A 24571-nucleotide genomic window follows, 5' to 3' on the forward strand; every position below is an offset into this window, starting at 1 on the left:
ATGTATACACATACACATACACACACACACACACACAATGGAGTTTTATTCAGTCACAAATAAAATTATGTCACTTGCAGGAAAATGGATAGAACTAGAGACCATTCATTATGTTAAGCCAAATCAGTCAAACTCAGAAGGTCAAGGGTCATGTTTTCTCTCATATGTGAAAGCTAGAGAAGAAAAAGGAAAAGAAAGATGAAGGGGATCTCATAAAAATCAAAGGGATCAATACCGAAAAGTGATTCAGAGATGGAAGATGGGGAAGGAGGGAGGGAAGTGCCGGGGAGTGATATGGCCAAATTATATTGTTATATTGTGTGCATGTACAAATATGTAACAACAAATCCCATCATTACGCAAAGCTACAATGCACCAATTAAAAAATGTGTGTGTGTGGCGAGGATGGGGGGTGGGGAGGGAGAGTTAAAGTTTAAACATGCCACAGGGAATAAAACAATCAAATTTAAGGAAAAAATTATTTTCTTCTTCCCCTTTAGCCCAGGAAGCAGAACAGAAAGAAGAGATTTAAAGCATTTAAAAACCCTGGAAGACTAGAGGAAAGAATAAATCCCTCAGGGAAAAATTCAAAAAGTTTATAGATTTTTCCCCCCAAAATAACAAGGTCCTAAAAGAAGGGAACAAAGACAGCAGAAGGAATAAGTAACAAAGAGAGATATAAGCAAAATGTCATGTGTCACACACATTGTTTTATAAGTAGTACAGCTTTTAAGCTTAAAATATGTGAGAGGTAGAGAGGTCAGAAAGGGCTATAAGAAATCAGTTTCATTCTATTCATCCCTACTTATAAGTTTAAAAATAAAAGGGTCTCATGGAATGATTTTCCTAAGTATTTTATCTACCTTAAGAGATTCCAGATAGAGAAATGTGAATATTAAAAATAAACATATACACTATAAAGAAAAAGTACAGGGAAAATGGGAGCAGTCACATATTAATATTAAGCAGTCATCAAGACAAAATAAATAAGCAAAAGGCATTTCAAATCATAGATAAAAATCATAAACAAAAACTCCTAAAACTTCACCATTATCCAAACTTTACATCTACCTAAGCAAAACAAAACTGCCCACAGTACATTTTTGCCAAACTCTGGTTGGGTCTTTGGTCTTAATGTTTTTTTGCCTAATAATATTCCCTCCTTTAAGATTCTTTCCATATTCTTTCCTATCTAGTCATATTTAAGGCTGAACCTTCTCTAAAAATATTCATTTAAGATCTATATTCCTCTTTTCTTTTTCAAAGATGATGTTTTTTTTTTCTTTTTTGCAGTGCTAGGGGTCAAACCCAGGCCTTGCACATGCTAGGCAAGTGCTCCACCACTAAGCGACATCCCCAGCCCTCAACGATAAAAGATTTAAACAAAAGAATCAATGATTAAGAAAAGTTTAAGCATTACACAAATTGCCAAACACACTCAACAGTGAGCAAGCCCTTCTAAATATATGGCATAATGATTTATCTAATTTTTGAAGATTTGGCAGTCCTTTGATTTGAAATCTGACCTATATTCATGTAGGTATTCGAATAACCTCATGAAGCATTATTTATTTATTTTTTTTAATATGATGATATTCTACTTTAGAAATTTCAAAATAGAGGGAGCCATTACTACATATTTTTGCTCTTCTGGTTCTGGAAATGCTCTTTTAGCCAAAAACATTTTTCCCTTACCATTTAATCTCTCACCAACCTACTCTTTCTTCCCCATGATAAACCCTCTCTATAGGTCTATAAAGAGGATCTTTATAATGAGCTTCATACTTTCACCCTTAAGCAGATATAAAGAAGGAACCTATCCCACACTCAGCTCTATTCTTTCCATTCACTCTCTAGGTAACCACAGAAAAACTAAAGGAAGAGAGGAACTGCAAATATAAATTTTATATGTGAAAGAAAAAACAAAGAGAGAAACAACAAAATTACATAGGACTGTAGAATAGAACAGGCGGTACTAGAAAGTTAGATGATTCAGGAGCCTGGGAGAGATTAATGATGTCAACTCCATCCAGTGATATAGGAGTATTAGGACCTAAAAATTAATGACAACATACTTGATAAAGGAAATAAGTGAAAGGGAGAGGAGAAAGAAAAAAGGGGGAAAGAAAAAGGAGAAATAAAGAACTGAAATGGGGAAAAAGTCAACAGAGAGAGGGAAGAGAACACATACAGTATTACTAACTAATTATCAGATACAAAAAATACAAAAGAGAAGCAGAGTGAGGTGATAGGGAAGAATTAGAAAGTGGAGGAAAGTAAGATCACAGGAAAAAAGTTAGTACAAAGAAGAGGGGGTAGAAAGAAAAGGAAAAGGACTAGTTCTAGGAAATAATTCTATACTTTTCTTGAAATTTGGCTGATGATAACATAAACCATCTCCTGCCTTCATTGTGGCCCTCTCACCAATAGCATCAAACCTCCTAATTTATAAACTAGACCTTCAAGGTCCACTAAGTATTATTATAATTAATCAATATAGCTTTTTAATATTTGATATGTGAAAGGCATTAAAGAATATACTATAATTTTGTACAATCCAATTCTATTAGCCTGTGGTTCAATGTAGTATAAAGATGTAATATTCTTGAATTCCTAAAAATCACCCCCCAAAATTTGGACTTAGTGCTCATGTTGTTACCGAGTTTATTCTGGGAAAATACTTTTGCTTTTAATCTCTACACCTCACAAAGCAAAGTTACGTATCATGGCAACCTTTCTTTTAGATTATTTTAATTTACTATTATCATTAACGACTATAAAATAAATGTCAACAGTGTTGTAAAAGAAGCAACTGAATAGAAGTCATTGCAGAAATCTATAGTATATCTACAAAATTCCACTTCCTAGTCACTTGTGGTAGTAATCTAGTATTTTCTAAAGCAGATTGTTAACACTGTTCAAATGAACACACAGTACTTTGTTACATCTTATGTTGTTACTTAAATTCATTCCCCTAAAACATGACCTAAAATTTCTGCTTAACTTACACATACTGAATAAAAGCAAGTGAAGAGGAAATGAGAAACACTTACTGCTCTGGCAGTTTCCCCAAAATCAATCTTTAGCCGTCCCATGGCTCTGATGATCGCAATGATAGACTGTATAGTATTGCTGTAGACAACAACTTTATACTGTTTACATTCTTCCTCTGAATAACCATCCTCATGAATGATTCTTTAAAAAGAAAACCACAAATCAATACCATGGACCTAAAATGAAAAGATACTATGGACTTTTTACCCATTGGGAAGAAATCTACAAAAAGCCATGTTCCAACTCACTTCATCTGTTTCACAATGGTACTTTTACCAGATTCTCCAGCACCTGAAAGAAAACAAGAACAGATTTTCAATTTCTCTGATTCAAACATAAAAAGTATGAAATCAACATAAGTGATAACTCTAAATTAATGAAAACCACAGGTCCTAGGGAATCTGGGTGAGGCTGTTATGTCTATCAGGAAGAAACTATGGAGGTTCTCCATTAAAGCATTTTACTCTCCTTACATAACTCAGCAACAAAGAATAATCTATTCAAAGTGTCCCAGGACGTGCTTGCTTCAACAGACATACTCAAGAAGCATTTCTAGAAACTCATCATAAAACATCATATACACAGTGAATATAAGCAAAAAGGTAATGATTATTTAATTAATTCCTTTGTTGACTACTTGATTATGAACTGGAGGAACATTTCAAAAGTAATACTCTCATCATAGGACTTAAGAGACATTTGACTTCTTGTCAAAACAGAAGCAGAATAAAAGCATTGTCTTCCCCACCTTTTCACTATACATCTCCTCCAGACCTTTAACACTATAATTCCCTCATTGCAGAATAAGAATCATTGTGAGCTAATGATCACTAATGTCAAATAGGCCTCCGGAACTCCTTGACAATCTGCCTGCCAGATCTTCCCTAGTCAATTAACTCTCCCACCTTCCAAGATGCCTCAACACCATCACCTCTCTCTCCAACATTACACCCTGATGATCCTGCCCCCATCTTAGAAAAATTAAAGTGATCAGGAAAAATTATCTCATTTTCACATAACCAAATCTACCAATCTATCTGCACTTCCTTTAGTATGCTTGACCTTCATCAATGGATGAACTGGATGACTAACCTCTCTCCTTACACACTACTTCATTTTACCTGCTCACAGTCAAGACTTCTACAATTTCCTATGTTACTCAAATGTCATCAATTTTTCACCTCTTACTGGGTCATCCTCATCAGCATACAAACTGTATGCTGTACTGACTTCCATCTTTAAGTCAACAAACACACACCCATCTCTACCTTTCCTTGACCCCACTTATTTTTCTCAAGCTACTACTCCATTTTCCTCCTTATAGCAAAATTCCTCTGACATATCAGGTATACTTGCTGTCTCCAATTCTGTACCTTCAATTCTCTCCTTTGCCCATTCTAATAAGGCTTCTATCCTCACCCATCTACTAAAACCACTTCTCAAAGTCTCCAAAAATTTCCATCTTGACAAACCCAATGGTCATTTCTCTTCTTATTCAGTCTTTCAAGCACAATTTGTCCAAGTTGATGATTCCTTCCCTTGAAAAACTTTCTTCTCTAGGTATGCTTTCAGCTACCACACCTTCCTGGTTTTGATTCCTCAGTTTCTGCTCTACAGTTTCTGAATTCTAAAAGATGTACTGCTTTAAGGATCCTTCCTTGGTCCTTTTCTCTATCGATACCTAAGTTATATCATCTAATCTCATGGTTTCAAACACCATTCATAAGCTGATAATAATATCTAACAAGTATGATATGCCAGCCTGCTCTAAGAACTTTGCTGTTATTAGCTCATTTAATCTTCGCCACAATTGTGACATAGGTATTATTATTTTCATTTTACAGATGAGGCAAATGAAGAGAAGAGACATCAAATAACATGCCCACAATTATACAGTAAGTCGCATAACTGAAATGTAAGTTTGGCTCCAAAGTGGTGTAAGTTAACTTTTTTACTCCCAAATATAAATGTGCAATCTTGGTTTCTAACCTTGGCTCTGGAAAAATATAGCTAATTCACCTTCTTGATAAATCACAATAGACATTTAGTAGGCATCTCCCATTTAAAATGCCCAAAACTGAATTACTGATTCCCCACCCTCACCGCAAAACAAACTCTACTCCTCCCTTCTCATCCCAGTTAATGGTACCAGCATTCATCCAGTTGCTCAGGATAAAAATGCCAAGTGACATATAACTAACATGCAGATAGAATGGGGGTTCCAGTGCAGAATCATACATTAAATATTAATAAAGTTTAGTTTTTTTAAAAATAAAAACATATAAATAGTTTTAAAACAGTTTGTTCCTTGTACATTGGAAAACATGTCCTAGATGACGAAAAAGCTTCCTAAGTGGATCAGTGCTTCAGACCATGCCTTTCCTAGAGTTTTCACTTAGTGGCTGGAATAAACTGAAAAAAGTAAATCAGATCACGTCACAACTCTGACCAGTTGGCCCATGGCCACCATTTACACTCAAAATGCATGGCAATAAGGTCCAACAGCCCTTGCCTACCTTCTTACTCTCATCTCTTTTAGTCTCCACTTTGCTCTCACTGCTCTTGTCAGACCAGCTTTCTTACTTTTCCTCCAACATACCAAACTGGTTCTCACTGAGCCAGATCCTGACTCAGTCTTTGCATTTACTCTTCCCTCTGCCTGAAATAATTTTTGCAAGATTTTCTTCTTCACTCCCATTTCTGCTTCCTTCAACAGCCTTTTCTGACTAACCTATCTAAATAGCTTCCACTCTGTCACGCACTCCTTATCCTGTTACATTTTTTCACATCATTTCTTCACACAACAGATTTGCTTATTTCCTGTTTTCCCTACTAAGATATATGCTTAGTGAAGGCTTATTTATCCCTGTATTTCCAGGGTCTCTAACTGAGCCTGACATAAACTACTTAAATATTGTTGAACAAATGATTAATTAATAGTCAATAAGTATGATCTCTTACTAAATATTTCTCAACTTCATCAATCGAAAATGTAAATTAAAAGACAATTCAAACCACATAAAAATTTTAAACAACTACATTTTTTTTTAAAAAAAGAAATTTGTAGATGGATACAATGCCTTTATTTATTTAGTTTTATGTGGTGCTGAGAATCAAACCCAGTGCCTCACACATGCTAGACAAGCGCATTACCACTGAGCCACAACCCAAGCCCAACAATTACATTCTTGCAGAATCAAAAAGTACATTTATATATGACTTTATCTGTTCTGATTACTATGGTCAATAACCAGGGATGACACTGTATAATTAATACTTAGCAGCACACAGTGACTTTCTTATGATATTATTAGAAAGAAGTGGATTCTCCTATATATCTAGGAAAACTAATGATTTAATTTCAGAAATAAGAACACAAATGCATATGAGTTATAGGTTAAATTGTATGAAACAGAATCATTCTATATTAATAAGAGCTAATAGCTAAGAAAAGTATAGGTTCATAAAATAATGTATACCATTCTTTTATATATTGAAAACAGCACTTTTGCCCTTCATGTTGGACTCTTTTGAATGACAATCAATACTTTTATTAATCTCAGCATCAATTTCCACCTCTCTCATTAAGTTCTACCCTATTAAAGTGCTGACTTTAAAACAAAACAAAGCCTTTCCCAAGGCTCCCTTAGAAAACATCAGTTTGGGGCTGGGAATACAACTCAGTAGCACAGCACTTGTCTAGCATGTTCAATCCCCAGCACCACAAAAAAAAAGAGACAGAGGGATCAGAGGAAGAAAGAAAAAAGAAGAAAACAAAGTATCAGCTTGTCCTTCCCTTTATTAGCACACTGTATACCTCCCCCAAGCTTTTATTAGGCATCCAGTTCCATCTCATGAAAGATGACACCTCTTAACTGCTCACAGAACTAAATACAGGATTTGTTTCAGTGGGTGTTGCTGGGTATTTTAAACACATGAAGAGTGAATCACTGTATACTAAATGTCCTTGACCCATTCGGCTTCTAGATCACTAGGAGAAGTGCTACCATCTTATCCACCTTCCAAGTACAAAAGTAAGAAGTCATCTAGAACCCACTTGCTCTTCTCTCTTACCATGCTGTAACATAATCTTCTGTTTTTCTTAAATTAATCCTTTCTATTCTTCAAATGTCTGATTGAGTCTGACACTCAGCCTATTATGTGCTACTGCTACAATTGTCTCAACCTTCCAACTCAAAGGCCTTGTCCCTTCAAATCACTTCCAAATAGCACTACTAAAAAAGCATCAGTTTAACAATTCTCCAAATTCTTCAAACGCTTTTCATAACCCTTTCTTATTCGATCTGGGCTCTTCTGTTTTACCTAAGTCCCCCATAGTCCACTGTTAGTTCCAGTAGTAAGGTCTTCAATAACATCTCACTCTTAGGTTTTCCCCAAGCTGCTTCCCATGTCCCACCTCCTTTCCCCACTACATAGGTGGTGTTTGGGACTTTCTAATTTTATCTACATCTTTTTGCCTATACTCCTTCAAAAATTCATCCAAATTTAAGAGGAAATTCAATTGCCTATGTTCCTACCAAGAGAAGTTAATACCAGGATACAAAGAATGCAGTAAATGCCAAGACTACTTCAGAGACAATTTATGGCTTAGAGAAGGAGGAAATGATGACTTTGAAGGCCGAAGGGATGGCACAGGGCTGGGTGTAAACTATACGCAAGAGAATATTGGGATGGTCCCAGAAACAGAAGGGAATGAATGGGACCAGTTAAACTTAGAAGCAAGAGAATATTGGGAAGGTCCCAGAAACAGAAGGGAATGAATGGGACCAGTTAAACTTAGAAGCATTATCCTTAAAAGTATTATCTACCTAAAGGATATCCTATATAAATATGAAGAAAGAATGAGATAAAAATGATAAGATTTTGGGGAGAAAATGGAGGGAGGAAGCTATGTTAGATGGTCTCATTCTTAATAAAAGAGGCAAGGCAATCTGAAGAGAATAAAGAGGTAAAATTAATTTAGAAAATCATCTTATAAACACTCAAATAGAACAAGAGAAATAAGCACTGTTTAGATACATAGTTACCATCAATCACTGTTAGATGAAAAACAATTCACATATTCTACTGCAGAATGTTGCATTTACCTAAATATGTTCTTAATTTTACTTTTAAAGAAATTCCTTAAGAATAGGCACACTTCTTATTTGCCCCTTATACGCACATAACATTTATGGGTTTAAAAAAAAAAAAAAAATCAGTCTGTTTTTTAAATGCCTGATACTCAAACATACTTTTTTCTTTCATCTGACTAAAGCTAGTTCAAAGAAGGTAAATGATTATATTATACTCTGAATGTGTTTTCACTGTTCAGAATATCATCAAGTAATGTCAAGGCCTGCCAAAGTTTCATTTAATAAAAACTCTTGATATTGATATTGGTTCAAAATCCCAATAGAAATGGCATAACTATTCAGCAGTTGTTTCACAATAAAAAAAACCCTACATGGGATCTGGATTCACACACACAAAGAACTTATAACCTAAGAGCTACAGCACACTACGTCAAAGCATTAGTCATTTTCTCCACCCCACTCTCCTTAAATATATTTTTAGCTCTGTCTACTGCCTCCTGTCTCATACTTTTCTAACCCACCTTTGTCTCCACTGCTTTTCCTTAAAGTTTCCTCACAGGCCTTTATATCACTACCACTTGAGATGAGGCATTCCAGTGGTACCTGAAACACCTCCTTTTCCTTCTAAATACTTGTTTCTGTAGAGAAATCCTGAAGTTTTTAATAACTCAGGATTATAACTGGAGCACAAACCCTCCTCCACAGGTCTGCACAATGAAGTTCCAGAATGACACTATTTTTGGATAAACTTTAGCCAACACTAGACCAAGACTTACTCTTATACAGGTCCCATTATTATACATATGGCAACACATAACTAGACTTGATCAACAAATAAACTGGACATTTTTCCTAACATATTCTCACTTTTCATTTACAACACAGGCAGTTAAAGAGATTTTTTTCCTTTTTTTTTTTTTTTCTAATGACACCATGTACTAATAAACTCTAATGAAGAGTGAAATTTAGTCCTAACTCTGCCAAGTCTAGCTGTGTGACCTTGGGCTAATAACCTAATTTCACAATGTCTGTCTCCTTATATAAAAGATGGAAGCCTAGATGTGATCCATAGTTGCATTCTAATATCCTACTATTCCATGACTATAACTACTACAACACTAAAAGCTGACTAAATTTCTTATTCTGACAGAGTTCTCAAATCAAACCATGATTCCCTACCTTCCTATCAATTCAATTTACAAGAGCTATCATAACACAGTTATTAGCATGTTCTCCAACATGCACTCCTGCTCCAGAAGGGGCAAATAATAAAATTAGAATACATGATAGTAAGGAAGAGTTATATGGGATGCCAACTCGTATTAGTCATGCTCACGGGTAATCTATCACTACCTAGTCTCAAACTAGCAGAGCCTTCAAGTTAGAATGCTATGGTTAAAAAGAGAAAAAAAGAAAAGAAATGTGAATACCTACAATTCAAAATCACAGGAACACAGTTCATGCTATTTCCAATAGGGATACCTATTGTTCTCACTGGTTCCTTCTTATTAACAGGTAGAAAGTAGCTAACAGTAAAAATTCAGACAAAGGTTAAAAATAACATTTCATGTAAAGTGCTTTTCAAGGTACTAAATACAAAAACCAGTTGCTTCTTAATTCATTAAAATGAAAGATTAGAAGAACTGCAGATGAGGGCAAATGTCACTGAGCAAATAATTTTTATTCACTCTTTCTTTTTTCAACAAATATGCCTCCTACATGCCCAGAACTACAGGACATCAAGAGTTCAAAGTTCAAGTTTCCTTAGTCTAAAATAAGGGAATAATTGTTTACTCACCTCACTATTCCTCTAAACATCCTATGCCTTACATGAATAAACATCACTGATGACCCTACTCAAGTCAAACTCCAACTTCTTGCTGAAGCCTTCTCCATTCCTCCCACAGTTACCACTCCCATCCTGATGGCTGGTAAAGATTATTCACTTTTCACATCAGTCCCAGGTGTTAATTTCCAAAACTAAACTCCAGACCATCCCTTCCCAGTCACCTCACCTCAATTTTGTATCTAGCCCAGCTCTGGCTACTCTAAAAATACTACATGACTACCTTCCTAGCTCCTAATCTCCTGGTTTCTCATAAACAGTTAAATGGTCGTCTGGATTTTGATTAAAATAATTAGGAAATCTTTTTTAGCATGATCTAAAAACCCTTCCATGCCCATATGTCTCCCTTTAACAGTACCCTGACCAGGTCTAACCTGGCCCTACAGGGAATGATCAGACACTGTTATGCTAATACTTGGTTAATTTTTTGGTAATTATTCAGATATGTGCCTGTTTAGAATTCCACTTAGTCTTAAACTCTTTAAAAGGAAAAGCTGTGAAAGCACAAAAAGGTGCCTTCTTTCTTTGCCCCTCTCCTCCAAAACTACAGCAGAGTAGGCACTTAATAATTATCTATAGGATGATTAGCTTGAGTTTTCTTGAGTTTCAGTGGTTGCCCAATCTTATTTTGTAAGTGCGAGTTGCAATGGATGGAATTTTTAACGTGGGCAGTTAAAAGAAACAGATTTCTATTCCTCGGCTATCTTTACTCAGCTCTACACCCACTCCTCAACTCTCAACCCACTGTTATAATGAGAATAAATCTGGACTCACCACACTCCTTTCCCTCATTTAAACTTACTCTCAAACCCTGTCCTAGCTCCCTAGCACCCACCATTCTGTTTGTTCCACTGGCATAAACTGCTACAAATCTGTCCTTGTAACCCCAACACCTGAAAGTGTACAAAAAAATATAGTGAGCACTCTTTAAATATTTGCTCAGTGGATGAATGAATGAATATCTTATGGGTAAAATAAGTCTGTGAATTTGCAATTAAGACAGATAATGGGTCTCTCTTCTGAAAAAGATTTTTCAATGAAGCAATCACATAACAATCACCAAAAAGGCTTAAAGCACATATAAGAAAATTTTTATAAAACTTAACTGAGCAGGGTACAGTGGCCCAAGCCTGCAATCCCAGCAACTTGGGAGGCTGAGGCAGGAGGACCACAAGTTCAAGGCTAGCCTTAGCAACTCAGCAAGGCTCTAAGCAACTTTGTGAACTGCTGTTTCCAATATTTAAAATGGGTGTGTGTGTGTGTGTGTGTGTGACTCAGAGGGTCCTGGTTTCAATCCCCAATACCCCACCCCCCCCCAAAAAAAAAGTGCTGAGAGTCTCCTTAAATTGCTAAGGTTGGTCTCAAAATTGCAATCCTCTGGCCTTAGCCTCCTGAGTCACTGGGTTCACAGGCATGTACCACCACACACACCTAGACAGAATTTCAAAATAAACCCCCATAAACCCCCCCTGCCCATAAACCTCCCTATAGAAAAATCCTATCTCCACTTAGTGGTCAGTCGCCAACATAATCTGGGCCACATCCCTTCCATGAATGGATCAGTAATGAATGCCTGACACAGTACTCACCCAGTCACAGACTGTCAGGTGGCTATACCATGTGAAACCCACCTCCAAAAGATGAGCGGGAAAAATCAGATTATCTGAAGAATATGCAATAGAAGATACGGAAAACATTGTCCTAAACTAAAAGCTCACAACGTGAAAGAAAAACCATGCTACCTTTACAGAGCTTCATGAATATCAAGGTCTTAAGTAAAAGTGTGCAGAAAGACTTAAAGAAGCCATGAGAGAGAACAGAGAGCATTCACTCCAGAAGTAAGTTAGTGAGGAAATAAAGAATGGATGGGATCAAAGGGACCAAAAAAGAGAAAGAGGCAGAGGGGAACAAGTAAAGATAAGAAAGCCAAAAGAGGCAGATACAGTGAAGGCAAGAAGAAAAACAGGAAAATCAGAAATGGCTTGGCCAGAACTGCCTCAGTTCCTGCAACCAGTTCTTCAACTCTTCTGTATTCCCACAAAAACCTCCCTGTATTCTAACAATTTTTTAAGCTAGTTTGAATGAGTTTTCTATTCCTTGCAACAAAATAAATAAGCAAATAAAAGGAACTGTATGGAATTGGCTTTAAAGAAACTAGTGTTACTTTTGGGGAGAGCCTTTAAAAAGTTTATTGATTTTGGTAAATATTAAATGCTGGGCTGGGGAGATAGCTCAGTTGGTAGAGTGCTTGCCTTGCAAGCACAAGGCCCTGGGTTCAATCCCCAGCACTGCCAAAAAAAAAAAAAAAAAAAAAAAAATTTAAATGCTAAAAGGGTATATTTGTAACATGTAACAAAACAAATTTCTGTATACTTATTCCTCAAAATAAAAAATTAAATATTACCATTTATCTTTGATGCCACCTATGTGTCCCTCTCAATATCAATTACTGTTACATTAAATATTTCTAAAGGGTAAGTATGCAATGAGGGAAGGGCAGATAAAAACCAAAATATATCCATAACTTACATGGCAGTGTATGGTTTGTTCAGAGTTTCATGTCTTTTGCCAATTACATGAACGTGATCCTATAAGAAGTCTTATAAAACCAGACAATGGATTACTAATCAACCATTTTACGTTCATAAATAAATCATTTGAGGAAGCTGTTGGTTGATTTTTTTTTTAAGAGGCAGTTCACTCAGTTCCAAAAATATTACCAAAATGTCACCACTTGAGAATACGAACAAAGTAACTTTAGTAATGACAACTGGTCAATGAAGGGGGAGAAGCTAAGTTTCTTCCTCAACTTTGCAGGACACAGAATACTTAAGGGAGCAGCCATTTTGTGAATAAGGAGGACGACTACTATCTGTATGCCCCAATGTTCTAATTTTGACCTCTTGTGAGTAAGTTTCCTTTTGCTTCTTTGAAAGCAAAGCAACAAAAGCCATTTTGGTACTAATACTAAATTATTTGGTCTTTATATATGACATGGCTGAAAACTATTTTTTATTTAGAGTAACAAGGAACAGAAATGCCATGAACAACTGTAATGGATAATAATCCAAAGACCTCATTTTTAGTCCATACAAATAGTTCTATTATAGTGGGAGATGTTTCAAAAGTTAATAGGAATGCTAAATCCATTCATCAAAATCCATATATCCATCCAGGAGAGGTAGTACAAGCCTGTTATCCCAGGTTGAGGCAGGAAGATCATGAGTTCAAGGTCAGCCTCAGCAACTTAGTAAGGCCCTAAGCAACTCAGCAAGACCCTGTCTCTAAATAAAACAGAAAAGGACTGGAGATGTGGCTCAGTGGTTAATCACCCCTGGATTCAATATCCAGTATCCAAAAAAAAAAAAAAAAATCCAAACATCGCATAGTTTGACCTTTAAAAAATGTCAGAATCAAATCCTAGAACCCAGAAACATTGATGGCAGCACAGAACACTTTTCTACATAACTATTTAATCAAATGTAAAACAATATCACACTTTTAAAATTCACCAATAGCAACACATTACAAATTGAGTTGCCAGGTAAGAGTTTATTTCAATCTCCTTTAATATATAAATGTTCACCAATGCTGTTAAGCCAAAACTCAGAAGTCTGGGTTTCACTTATGTATTTTCTTCTATTTTTAAAAAAGTAGGTAATAAAAACAAAGCAAAGTCTAAAGACTTTGGGATATTACTTGTGTTTGTGTGTGTGTGTGTGTATAATATGTCTTAAAAACAGCTATTAAAAATTTCAAATAAACACCCTCCAAATCTGCATACCTTTCCAATCTCATCTCCTATCCTCCTCCTATACCAATCCTTCTAGTCAAATCTACTTGATCACTCATGCTGAGCCTTTGTGCACACTATTCCCTCTATCTGAATACATTCCTCTCCAGTTCCTGCTTTAAGCATTCCTATTTATCTTTCAAAGTCTATATCAAATGTCACATCCTTCAGGAGGACTTCTTGATATATCTTTTTTTTTCTTCCACCTTACAAAAGTGACTGCCTCTCAAATCACATCCCACTTTCATTGCCATTGTTTAATTGTATATCTACCTCACCTGAACTGCTTAAGAGTCTTGTCTATTTCTTATTTCTATCACTAGGCTATAAAAGTGCCATCTTCATATTTAAGACAGAGATACATAATCATAAATAATAAATGAGCCTCCTACTGGAGAGCACAACAATGAAAATCAAAAAGCTTAAAAAAAAGTAGCTTTGACTAAATGTGATGCAGTACCCTAGCCTGGATCACATCCTGGAATGAACCTGGAATGTGAGAATTTATTAATGTTGCAAAATGATTTAAAAGATTTACCTCATTAACTAAAGAAGTACTAACATTATTTTCAGAAATACTAAGTAACTTAACAGATGTAATCATATAATTACATCAAACAGAGCTGTTTTTTTAAACATTTTTTAGTTGTCAATGGACCTTTAACTTACTTATTTTTATGTGGTGCTGAGGATCAAACCCAGTGCCTCACACATGCTAGGCAAGCACTCTACCTCTGAGCTACAACTACAGCCCCAAAGCTCTGTTGTGAAGTTAATGATTCACAAGTTCTTGGGGAAATAAGAGCAAACAGAGGGGAGCCAGGTCCGGTGGCAAATGCCTATAATCCCAGCAGCTTGGGAGGCTGAGGCAGAGGAGGATCACAAGTTCAAAGCCAGACTCAGCAACTTAGCGAGTCCCTAAGCAACTTAGCGAGTCCCTAAGCAACTTAGCGAGAGACTGTTGCAAAATAAACAATTTTTAAAAGTTAGAGATGTGACTCAATGGTTGAGTGCCCCTAGGCTCAATCCTCAGTAACAAAAAATAAAAATTAAAAAATTAAATCCAATTTGAAAAAATAAAACCAATTTTTAGTATTTGACCTAGCGTAAAGATGTTACATAATCAATATTTACAGGAAAAGTAATTGCAAGATGACCAGAAACAAATTTCCTTGCTAATTTTAAATATGTCTGGTGGAAATAATCCCTATACAACCAGTCTGGTAAGTCTTATTAGTGGGCCAGCTGAATAAAAGTATACAAATGTCTGGATCATGGCAAGACCTATGTGATTCAACAGCTGTAGATTTACATAAGCAGCTAGAAAAAAATCAGAATATCATCTACTTTTAAGTAACAAGAATTTTTGAGATGTAAAATACATCATTCAAAAAACATTTTACATGAATATTAGAATTTATCAATTTAAAAATATGACTTGGTATCAAAAAGAGAAACCCACAGGAGCAAAACAGTAATGGATCAATAAACATGCTAATATCTCAGCTAATTTTTAACAATTTTTATTAAACCTTTAAGTATCTTTCAAGTCAAATTTAGAAATCAAAGAAGTTCAGGACTAAAAACTAGCTCCTGCTAAAAACTTGTTTCTAAGATCTCTAAGCCATTACACAGGTACAGTCAAACAAATTTGGTCTTTGGTACCTTGTTCTTGGCTTAGTTTACATCAGATATATTAACTTCTGTTACAAGTTAAAAGCAAAAATAGGCTATTTCAGGGGATGTGGTTCAGTGGTACAGTGCTTGTCTGGCATGTGTGAGGTCCTGAGTTTGATCCCTAGCACCAAAAACACACAGGATATTTTACACAGAGCCCTATATCAAAACTAGAACAATAAAACATCGATCCTAAACAATATTATTCAGTGCAAGCAGCTTGAATTACAGAAATAATACAGCTGTTTACTAAGCAGGTAACAGGATAGTCTGGATAGATAAAAGTTTAAAGATAACTCCAACTTACTAAACACTGTAAAAGAGCTAAACTACAATAAAGACAATTAAAATTGAGGGAAATTCAAATACTAGTAGAATTTATTTTCTTTGTACTCTTTTGAACATTTACATCATGAATATTTTTCTAACTTCAGTTTTTAACTATCTTTTCAGAAGCTGTATAGGGTTAAACAATTTCAATCACACTCAAGAATAAGAAAAATAACACAAAAATAGCACTTTATAATTTACTTAAATATTCCATCTGGCTAAGATCAGTTTAAATCCCTCACCAACTCAGAAAAAGGAAAATGAACTTCAAAGATTAGGACTCTAATCTCTCAATTTTCAGGCTCTTTGCCCTGTATTAATGGTATCTCCTATTTTGAATTGTGTAATTGCAGATGCGTTTTTAGTGAACACTAGTCTACTGTGTTCTGTTAGCTAGAAAACATATTTTAAAATAAACATCATTAATTTGAACGAATTTAGTGCCACTGCTCTAGACATTTCTTTATAATGAGACTTGCAACATTTTTATTTTCTGGTCTTTACTGCTATATTCTAGTTCCTGAGTATTTAGAGTACCCCTTCCTCCCCCTTCCCCTCAAAGTTCCACTCTCTAATGAAACTAAGCCAGACTAACTAAACATAAGAAAACAGCAGAGACAGCTAAAATCTACTTTACCAAATGTTTTTACCCACTCCTTAAGAAAAACCTAGGGCGGGGATATAGCTCAGTTGGTATAGTGCTTACCTTGCATGCACAAGGCCCTGGGTTCAATCCCCAGCACTGAAGAGAAAAAAAAAAAAAACAAAAAACCTAGAAACAAGGTATAAGCAGCAAAATAATCTGATTTACCTCTCTTCTTACTTTTGGACAATTTTTTGGTGCTCATAAAAGGTTTATGGGGGGAAATAAGAAAAAAACAGGGGTGATGATACGTGAATCCCCCCAAGATACATTTGATTATGTATATTTTAAAACATTCTAATGTAAAATAGAAGGTAATTAACTTCAGGTTACATTAAATATTCTGAGTTGGATATGCTGATAACAGGAGTTTAGAATAGAATCCTGCATCCTACCTCAAGGTGAATTTATATCTATCCCAACTATACAAAATGACAATACTGGGAATGAGTAGACATGTTCTCATGAATTAATGAGAAATTAAAGCAGTGATATGTTTAGTTGCTCAACAGTTCCACCTAATTCCATCATACTTGATTTATATTTAGTGAATTTCTACTAGATGGCAGGCATTGTCATCTATTAATTAATCATTAATTCTCTAGTCATGCCTTTTTAACTGTGCAACCCACCCTAGCACTTATAAAATTACAAAGATTTATAAAATTCAGTCTTTTAAAATTCACAATACCCCATCAATCCTGTCATACTTCCACCACAAAAGACTAGACTGGTGGGTACCTGACAAGGCTCGACTGATGTGATATTCTTTTCCAGGGTCCTCGAAGTATGTGATAGATGACACAAAACACTAACACTACCAGATCAGGCAGCATGAGACGTAGAAGGTGTCAAAATAAGCCAAAGTTGAATACTGGTGGGGTTGGGAGGGTATCAGAAGTGAGCAGAGAAAGTTTAAATGAACTGGTGACTTAGCCAGCAGAGCACAGCAAGTGGCCATTCTGCCCTAGGAGAAATGCGGGTGGAGGTAGTATCACACTCCATGAGAACGCAACCTGCTTATATTTCATTTCTTATCTATATTTTTGGATGTCTAATGCCTATGAAGTCATCTACCATGTCCTGTCATAAACCTCTCCTTTACTTGTATTGATATGAGTACTGTTATTCCTTACAGGCTCTTAGCATTATATTAGGTCTTATATAGACAAGAAATACCTAGTCCTCCTGAACTAAAAACCATATACAGTTAGGAGCAGTTACATATATAAGTAACCATGCAATAAGGCAGACAGTAGCAAAAAAAAGTACCATGAAATCTCAAAAAAGAGGGACACCATTCATTTCTCCACCAACCAGGAGGGACACTGATGTGGAGGAAAGTAATTGCCATGGCTTCCAGAACTTTGATGAATTCTCAGATGCAGGGCCTTCTATTTTTTTTTTTTGCGATGCTGGGGATCGAACCCATGGCCTTGTGCATGCAAGGTAAGCACTCCACCGACTGAGCTATCTCCCCAGCCCAGATGCAGGGTCTTCTGGCCAAGCATCTGGGGTTTCATATTGCTGGAGCATTCACAGTCATCCTGGGGGTTGCAGTCCTCTATAAGTTGTTATGGCTGAACCAAGAAAGACGACATATGAAGATATCTACAGAAATTAAGATTCCATGAAAGATTCTGAGGAGATGAAGAGGGCTGGAATCTTTCAGAATGCAAAGTGATTTTGGAATATGAAGAATTTCTTTGGATTGAGGCTTTAGATGTTTGTTACAGACTTGTACTCCTGAACTATAAAACATCAATATGTGGCCTAAGGAACAATTTTTCTTGGTAAATAAATAATCAACATATGAAAAAAAAAATAAAGAGGGATCAATCATATCTAATTCAGAATAACAAAAAGGTTTCATAGGAAAAGGAACAAAATGGTAATCATAGGACAGTAGTGTGTGAGTTATTTTTAAAATGTATTTACAAAGAAAACAGAATACTGGAATCCTAGGTCTACTAAAAGAAATTTTTTTAAAAAATTTTGCTGGTATAGAGAATTTGAAATCTGGTAATGACCAAGTGACAGAACTGGGCAACTGACTGATAATAAGAGATGGAAGCAAGAGAGGAGTTGAAAACAAATGCAGCTTTAGGTATAGATAATGTTGTAAATGTTGGTGTTAGAATGTAACAGGTAAATCTGGGGAGAGAAATAAAGAAGGAAGGCAAATTCTCTGTGGGATGTACTGACCTGGGAGTAAGTAGCAGCAAGTTTATTCACACACTGGGGGAAGAGGGGAAACCTGAAACATTCCAAGTACAGAAAAGAGACTTCTCAAAAACTCCAACTTAAAAAAACTGTCCTCTAAAAGGAAATAAAAGACTCCTAATCAAGACTCTTCACAAAATCTGGCATTTTTCCTTTTGCATTTTAAACATTACAATTTTTTCCCCAGCTACTCATTTGCCTGAATATGTCTCTTCATATTGCTTTATCCTGGTCACTGATGAGGGACTTTAAAGAAGGGAGGTTAGGTAGTACTATGGAGGAACCCAATAAGAAAAAAATAAAAGGTTCCCCTCCTCACAAAAACATATATAACCAAAATTTTGATAGTAATTTTTTTCAAAGTTCACAGATCTTCTGATGACCTAATGAGTGACAAGCATCCTAAGTTAAAAAAAAAAAAAAAGCATGCTGTGGAAGAAACCAAGGAAGGGAGAGAGAAGATGGATGGTAGGAAAAAAGGAAATATCTCAAAGATCCACCAACTCCCTTTCCCCCAGAAACAAGAAGGTGGAGCAGCTCAGCTGTTTGAGAGAGGGACAGAGTAAACAGCACTTTGCTTCAGGTTTCACTATCTTACAAAAGGGGTCTCTTAACCAGGAGCCACTGTTAACAGAAACAAATTCCTAAAATCTAAACAAAGTTTTGTAATAGTGCAAATAAGTATATGAGCTAAAAGGAGGATCATGAGTTCAAAGTCAGCCTCAGCAACTTAGTAAAGCCCTAAATAACTTAGTGAGGTGCTGTCTCATATTTAAAGTATAAAAAAAGGGCTAGGGATATGGCTCAGTGGTTAAGCATCCCTGGTTTCATTCCCAGTACCTCCCCCAAAAAAGAAAAAAAGAAAAGAAATATAAACATAGCCCTGATTAGAAAGTCACATGCCCTGTGGAATCTAAGTACTGTGCATCCTACTTATGATCATCACTGTACTACAAGAATACCATGGTCAGGGAAGATCACATTATGACGTATGTCCTAAAAAAGGATCATATTTCAGTCTGCAAAAGTGAAAAATGCACTTATATAAAAGATATAAAGAATAACAAGTGCCTATAAAGAAACTTTTCTGCAACATCTATTTCTATTTGCTATGCTATTTTCTTTTTCCCCCACAAGACAAATCCTCACAAGAAATTTAACTTCTATAAACTTTATCTCAAAAAAATGGCAAATGTTATAATGAATATCTTCCTACAGGAGAATAATAGCATTTTTATCAAAAGTCAGTCTTATTTCCAGTAATAAGCACATTCAGCCAGTAAAATGCAAATTTAAATGAACAATCATTACATGATACAGGATTAAAGATAAATTTAAATATTCTATAATATTAGTTTTAAATGCAATTATCTGCATGCAACCTTAATTCTTGCCATAGATTTAATTCCTTTCACCACAAGAGTATTTACAAAATTCTTTGGAGAACTTGGAAAAAAAAGTATTAATATGAAAAATAATCAAATAATTTTCTGAAATATCTCTGAAAAAAAGTAGCTAAAATGATAAGCCTCACAAACATAATAGATAAAAAAAGTCATTTACTGAATAGTATTTGGAAGGCACTAATCCTAAGCATTTTATATGCATTATCTCATTGCACATTGTTACAGTTTAGATATGGTGTCCCCCAAAAGCTCATGTGTGAGACAATGCAAGGTTTGGAGGAGAAATGATTGGGTTACAGACTTAACCCAATCAGTGATTTAAACCCCCTGATAGGGATTAACTGAGTTGTAACTGAAGTAGGAGGGTGCGGATGGAGGAGGTGGGAACTGAGGCATGGCTTTGGGTATATATTTATATCTGGCCAGTGGAGTCTCTCTCAGTTTCCAGATTGGATGTGAGCTGTTTCCCTCAGCCACACAGTTCCACCATGATGCCCTGCCTCACTTTGAGCCCCAAGGAATGGAGCTGACCTTCTGAAACCATGAGCCCCTAAATAAACTTTTCCTCCTATATAATTGTGCTCCTCGGGTCACTGAGTCACAGCAGTGAAAAAGCTGACTAAAACACACATTATAAAACAAGTATCACCATCCCTACTCTACATAGGTGAATATAATGATTCATATGGTTAAGTTACTTGTTTTAGATAGTGGTAAATAAAGGTGGAAATTTAATTCAGTTTTATGTTTACGCAGAAGCAGTGCCTTTATCCAGACATTTGGAAAAGTTCTGCTTCTTCAAGTTCTGACTGCCATCATACTAGTGCTTCCAAACTTCAGTCACATCAGGGCACACACTAAAAGTGATAAACTATGAGCGGTGCTGCATGCCAATAATCTCAACTACCAGCAAGGTTGAAGCCAGTCTGGGCAATTCAGCAGGACTTTGTCTCAAATTAAAAAATGTTTAAAGCAGGGGTGCTGGGGATATAGCTCAGTGGTAGAGTTCTTGGTTCAATCCCCAATGTCCAGGGGGAAGAAGTAAAGGAGTATCTTTAAGGCTCACTGGAATAAATTGGAGGGGCTTGGTAAAAAATATTCTTTGTTATGAAATTATGACATGAAAAAAAGCAAAGTATTACAGATGATTAAACTGAAATAAATCTTTCTAATAATTTTTTCAAATACTAACTTCAGGAAGTTTAGAGAATCACATCAAAAATGTTCAAATATTATTCCAACTACTGTAAAACTCTGATGTTATAAAAATAATTTGCAAACAGCTCACCTATATGCCATCCTATCTGATTGGGAAGCTTTTCATAATAGAATTCTGCCTTTCAAGAGAAAATTGTGATTGAACACTAATTTGGCATGTCAAGATCTTTCCAATAAGAAAGGAAATTCAAACTAAAAGTAATCAATGAAGAACAATACTCAAGTCTTAGCTAATTTAGCCCATACTAGCACCTTAAATTAAAATTTCTATGTTACCTGTCGTCTGTAACATACACTTTTAATTTCATAATAACAATAAGAGCTAATATTCACTGAGGTAGTACTATGTGCCTGGTTGTGTTCTGCTTCCCCTTTTCATTTTTAATCCACATAGCAACACCAAGAAATTTCTCTTATTTTCTCCATTTTAAAGAAACTAAGGTAGAGTGAAGTAAAGTAAATAACTTTTCCAAGTTTATAACTAGCAAGTGGGAATTAGGATTAGAAGCCCATTTTGTTAATGATCATTCAAAACTACATCCCTGTAAGAAAGAAAATCTACTGTGAGCCAGGAGAAACAAGAGTAGATAGATTTCAACTTAAACTAAATTAGAAAGTTTCATAGTACTGAAGTAAAAATAAAAGTGGCTTGCATGCACATCAAAGGAGATATTCTACAGCCAAAAAAAAAAAAACTCAGATACTGTGTTGGGTGTACTTTGCTTATAGAAATAGCATGAAAGATGATTTTAATTTCGAATGTGTCTTATGGTATGGCTCAAGCAAGAGCAGCTGTTTTTGCAACCTATTTGAATGTGTTGACTTAACTTTCTCAAGAATACTGAATAAAAATCATACGTAAAAAACAATGAAGCCGGTAAAAATTAAAAGCAAATGTTTTAGTACTTTTGATTTTTACTTATTGCTTTTTCAAGTTCTGTAAGTCACCATATGTTTAAGTTTGTTTTTAATTAAATTCACTATTTGTAAAATCCTGAATAAAAATTTTTCCAGACATTGGAAAAGTTCTGTGTCCAAACTCTGACTGCCATATCCTGCCATTTGGAAGAGAGCCTCACAGTTTACAACTATATTACAATAGGCTAGTGTCCTGAGGGTATCTCTGACTGTCAATGTAAATCAAATCACTCACAAAAAGATGAAAACCTGCCTTTAATTTCATAACCAAGTGATCAATAAAGAAAATGCTAATGTCTCGGGTGTTGTGTTTTGTATCAAATTTCTTAGGAACCCCAACAACAAACGTCCAACACTAGCTAATTCATGCTGGTTAACAATAAATACTTAAGAAGCATGGACTATGCTCCAAGGAAATGCTCATCCATAGAAAATTCCTGTTACACAGAGAGAGACAGTCCAAAACTACAATTCAAATTCATGCCTTCTGGAAGTTCAAGTATTCAAAATTGGAAGCTCAAGTTCCAATGCGCAATGTTCTGTCTATATACAAAAGCAGCTGTCACTAGAGCTTCTACAATCTACTAACAACTTTAACACAAAGAGAAGAGGGTCCGGTGGGCGGTGCCACATGCCTATAATCCCAGTGGTTCAGGAGGCTGAGGCAGGAGAATGGGGAGTTCAATGCCAGCCTCAGCAAAAGCAAGGCACTAAGCAACTGTCTCTAAATAAAATACAAAAGGAGATTGGGGAAGTGGCTCAGTGATTGAGTGCCATTGAGTTCAATCTCCAGTACTCAAAAATAAATAAATAAAATAAAAATAAAGAAACTAGGAGAAGTATCTGGCACATTATGGAGTACAAAACTGAGTCTTGGGTTACAGTGTTGGATTCTGTAACCCAATACAATGGAGCTTTACATTGTGAAAATCTGGCACTTCCCTAAAGTAACTCCTTTTTCTCAAAAATCAATTTGTTTTAAAAAGTAAAGTTTTACTGCTTATAGAAACCATGACTCCTACTTACTCTAATAGACCCCTAGAAAATACTACCAATGAAGAAATATGGCTTGATTTATTGATGTTAATGCCAGAGTACTTTACATGATTTATAAAGCCTCTCAGAAAACTTAAAACTAAATCATGCTGAGTAAAATGCATCTGACTGTACATAAAACCAGTTAAAATGGACATCAGGAACTTGGAGAAGTCCTAAAGCCAGTATTTTTCCTTTAAAAAAGGGACAAAAGATAAATCAGCTCCCCAAAACTTCAGCAGTCTTACAGTAAATATGTTCAATTCCATAATTTACCCTAAAATAACTCCATTCCCAATGCACACCACCCATAGCAACTATTCAGCAATTTCCAATGTGTAATCTATTGTCCACTAGACTGCCACAAAACTCAAACAAGTCATTCTTTGAATTTCCTCAGTTCATACCACCCCCCTCCTCCTCCTATAAAAAAAGAGTTATAAAGTCTTGAGAATAAAAATGGTTCAAAAAGGTAAAAAAGCATAGACGGTCTCTGCACCCAAGCTCTTTTCCTTCATATCTAAGAACTTACTATTTATCTCAAAACGTAGATACCTTCATGTTTGAACACGTTAATAACAATTCAAAATGCTCTAACAAATGACAAGGCCTTTATGTGACTACTCTGTCCAAGCCTCTCCATTTAATCATTCAAGTCTTGCAGCTTTATCCTGTCATCAAGTATCGCCACGCTCAAACTCCCAAACCATTGTACAAGTCCAACATACACTCTTTCGCGTCCTCCGGTTACCGACACGCTCCAACACAATGTAGAACCTTCCCTAATATCGGCTCTTCCTTTATGAGCTTTTCCCAAATTCCTAACACAATCTTAAAGCTCCGTATTCCCAAACTCTCTAAAAAGCCATACCAGCCGGAGTTACACCCTCTCCAGCCTAATTCTTACAACCTCAAAACCCCACCCCCTCATCACGCCCTCTCGAGCCTTAGCCACCAAACTCAACACCCCGGCACGCCCTCCAAATCCTTTCGGGGTACTTTCCACGGGTCTGGCTAGACCCCTCTCAGGCTTCGGAAATGCCTGGCTCTCCCGATCACATTCCAGCCCCGCCCCCAGCCCCTCACCGAGTAGCAGCAGCTTCACTTCTTTGGCCGCTTTCTCCCCGTCCTCCCGCAAATTGCGGTCGATCATCTTGCTCCGCTCCACCGCCGCCTTGTCTTCGGCGCTCAACGTGCAGCCCATGGCGGCGGCGGGAGAGGGAACCGGACCCGGGCTCACTCACACTCTGCTGAAAGTGCAGCTCCGCGGACTCACAGTGTCTACTGCTGGGCGGCGGCCCTCTCCGTCAGCTCCACTAGCGCTCGGAGGAA

The 24571-nt window shown here is 36.1% G+C and overlaps 1 protein-coding gene across 1 annotated transcript in view; it reads right to left on the reverse strand.

Moving 5' to 3' along the window:
- The window catches only part of Gnai3 (G protein subunit alpha i3), a 39312-nt gene extending 14741 nt beyond the window's left edge, over window positions 1–24571 (reverse strand). Inside the window, exons 1-3 of the mRNA XM_047557160.1 lie at window positions 24326–24571; window positions 3303–3345; window positions 3054–3195 (exon numbers count right to left, since the gene is read on the reverse strand). Coding sequence (XP_047413116.1) covers window positions 3054–3195; window positions 3303–3345; window positions 24326–24443 — 303 coding nt within the window. The 5' untranslated portion in view covers window positions 24444–24571. The remainder of the gene's footprint in view (window positions 1–3053; window positions 3196–3302; window positions 3346–24325) is intronic.

Source organism: Sciurus carolinensis, chromosome 1 (assembly GCF_902686445.1).
Source record: "Sciurus carolinensis chromosome 1, mSciCar1.2, whole genome shotgun sequence".
Classification (NCBI taxonomy): domain Eukaryota; kingdom Metazoa; phylum Chordata; class Mammalia; order Rodentia; family Sciuridae; genus Sciurus; species Sciurus carolinensis.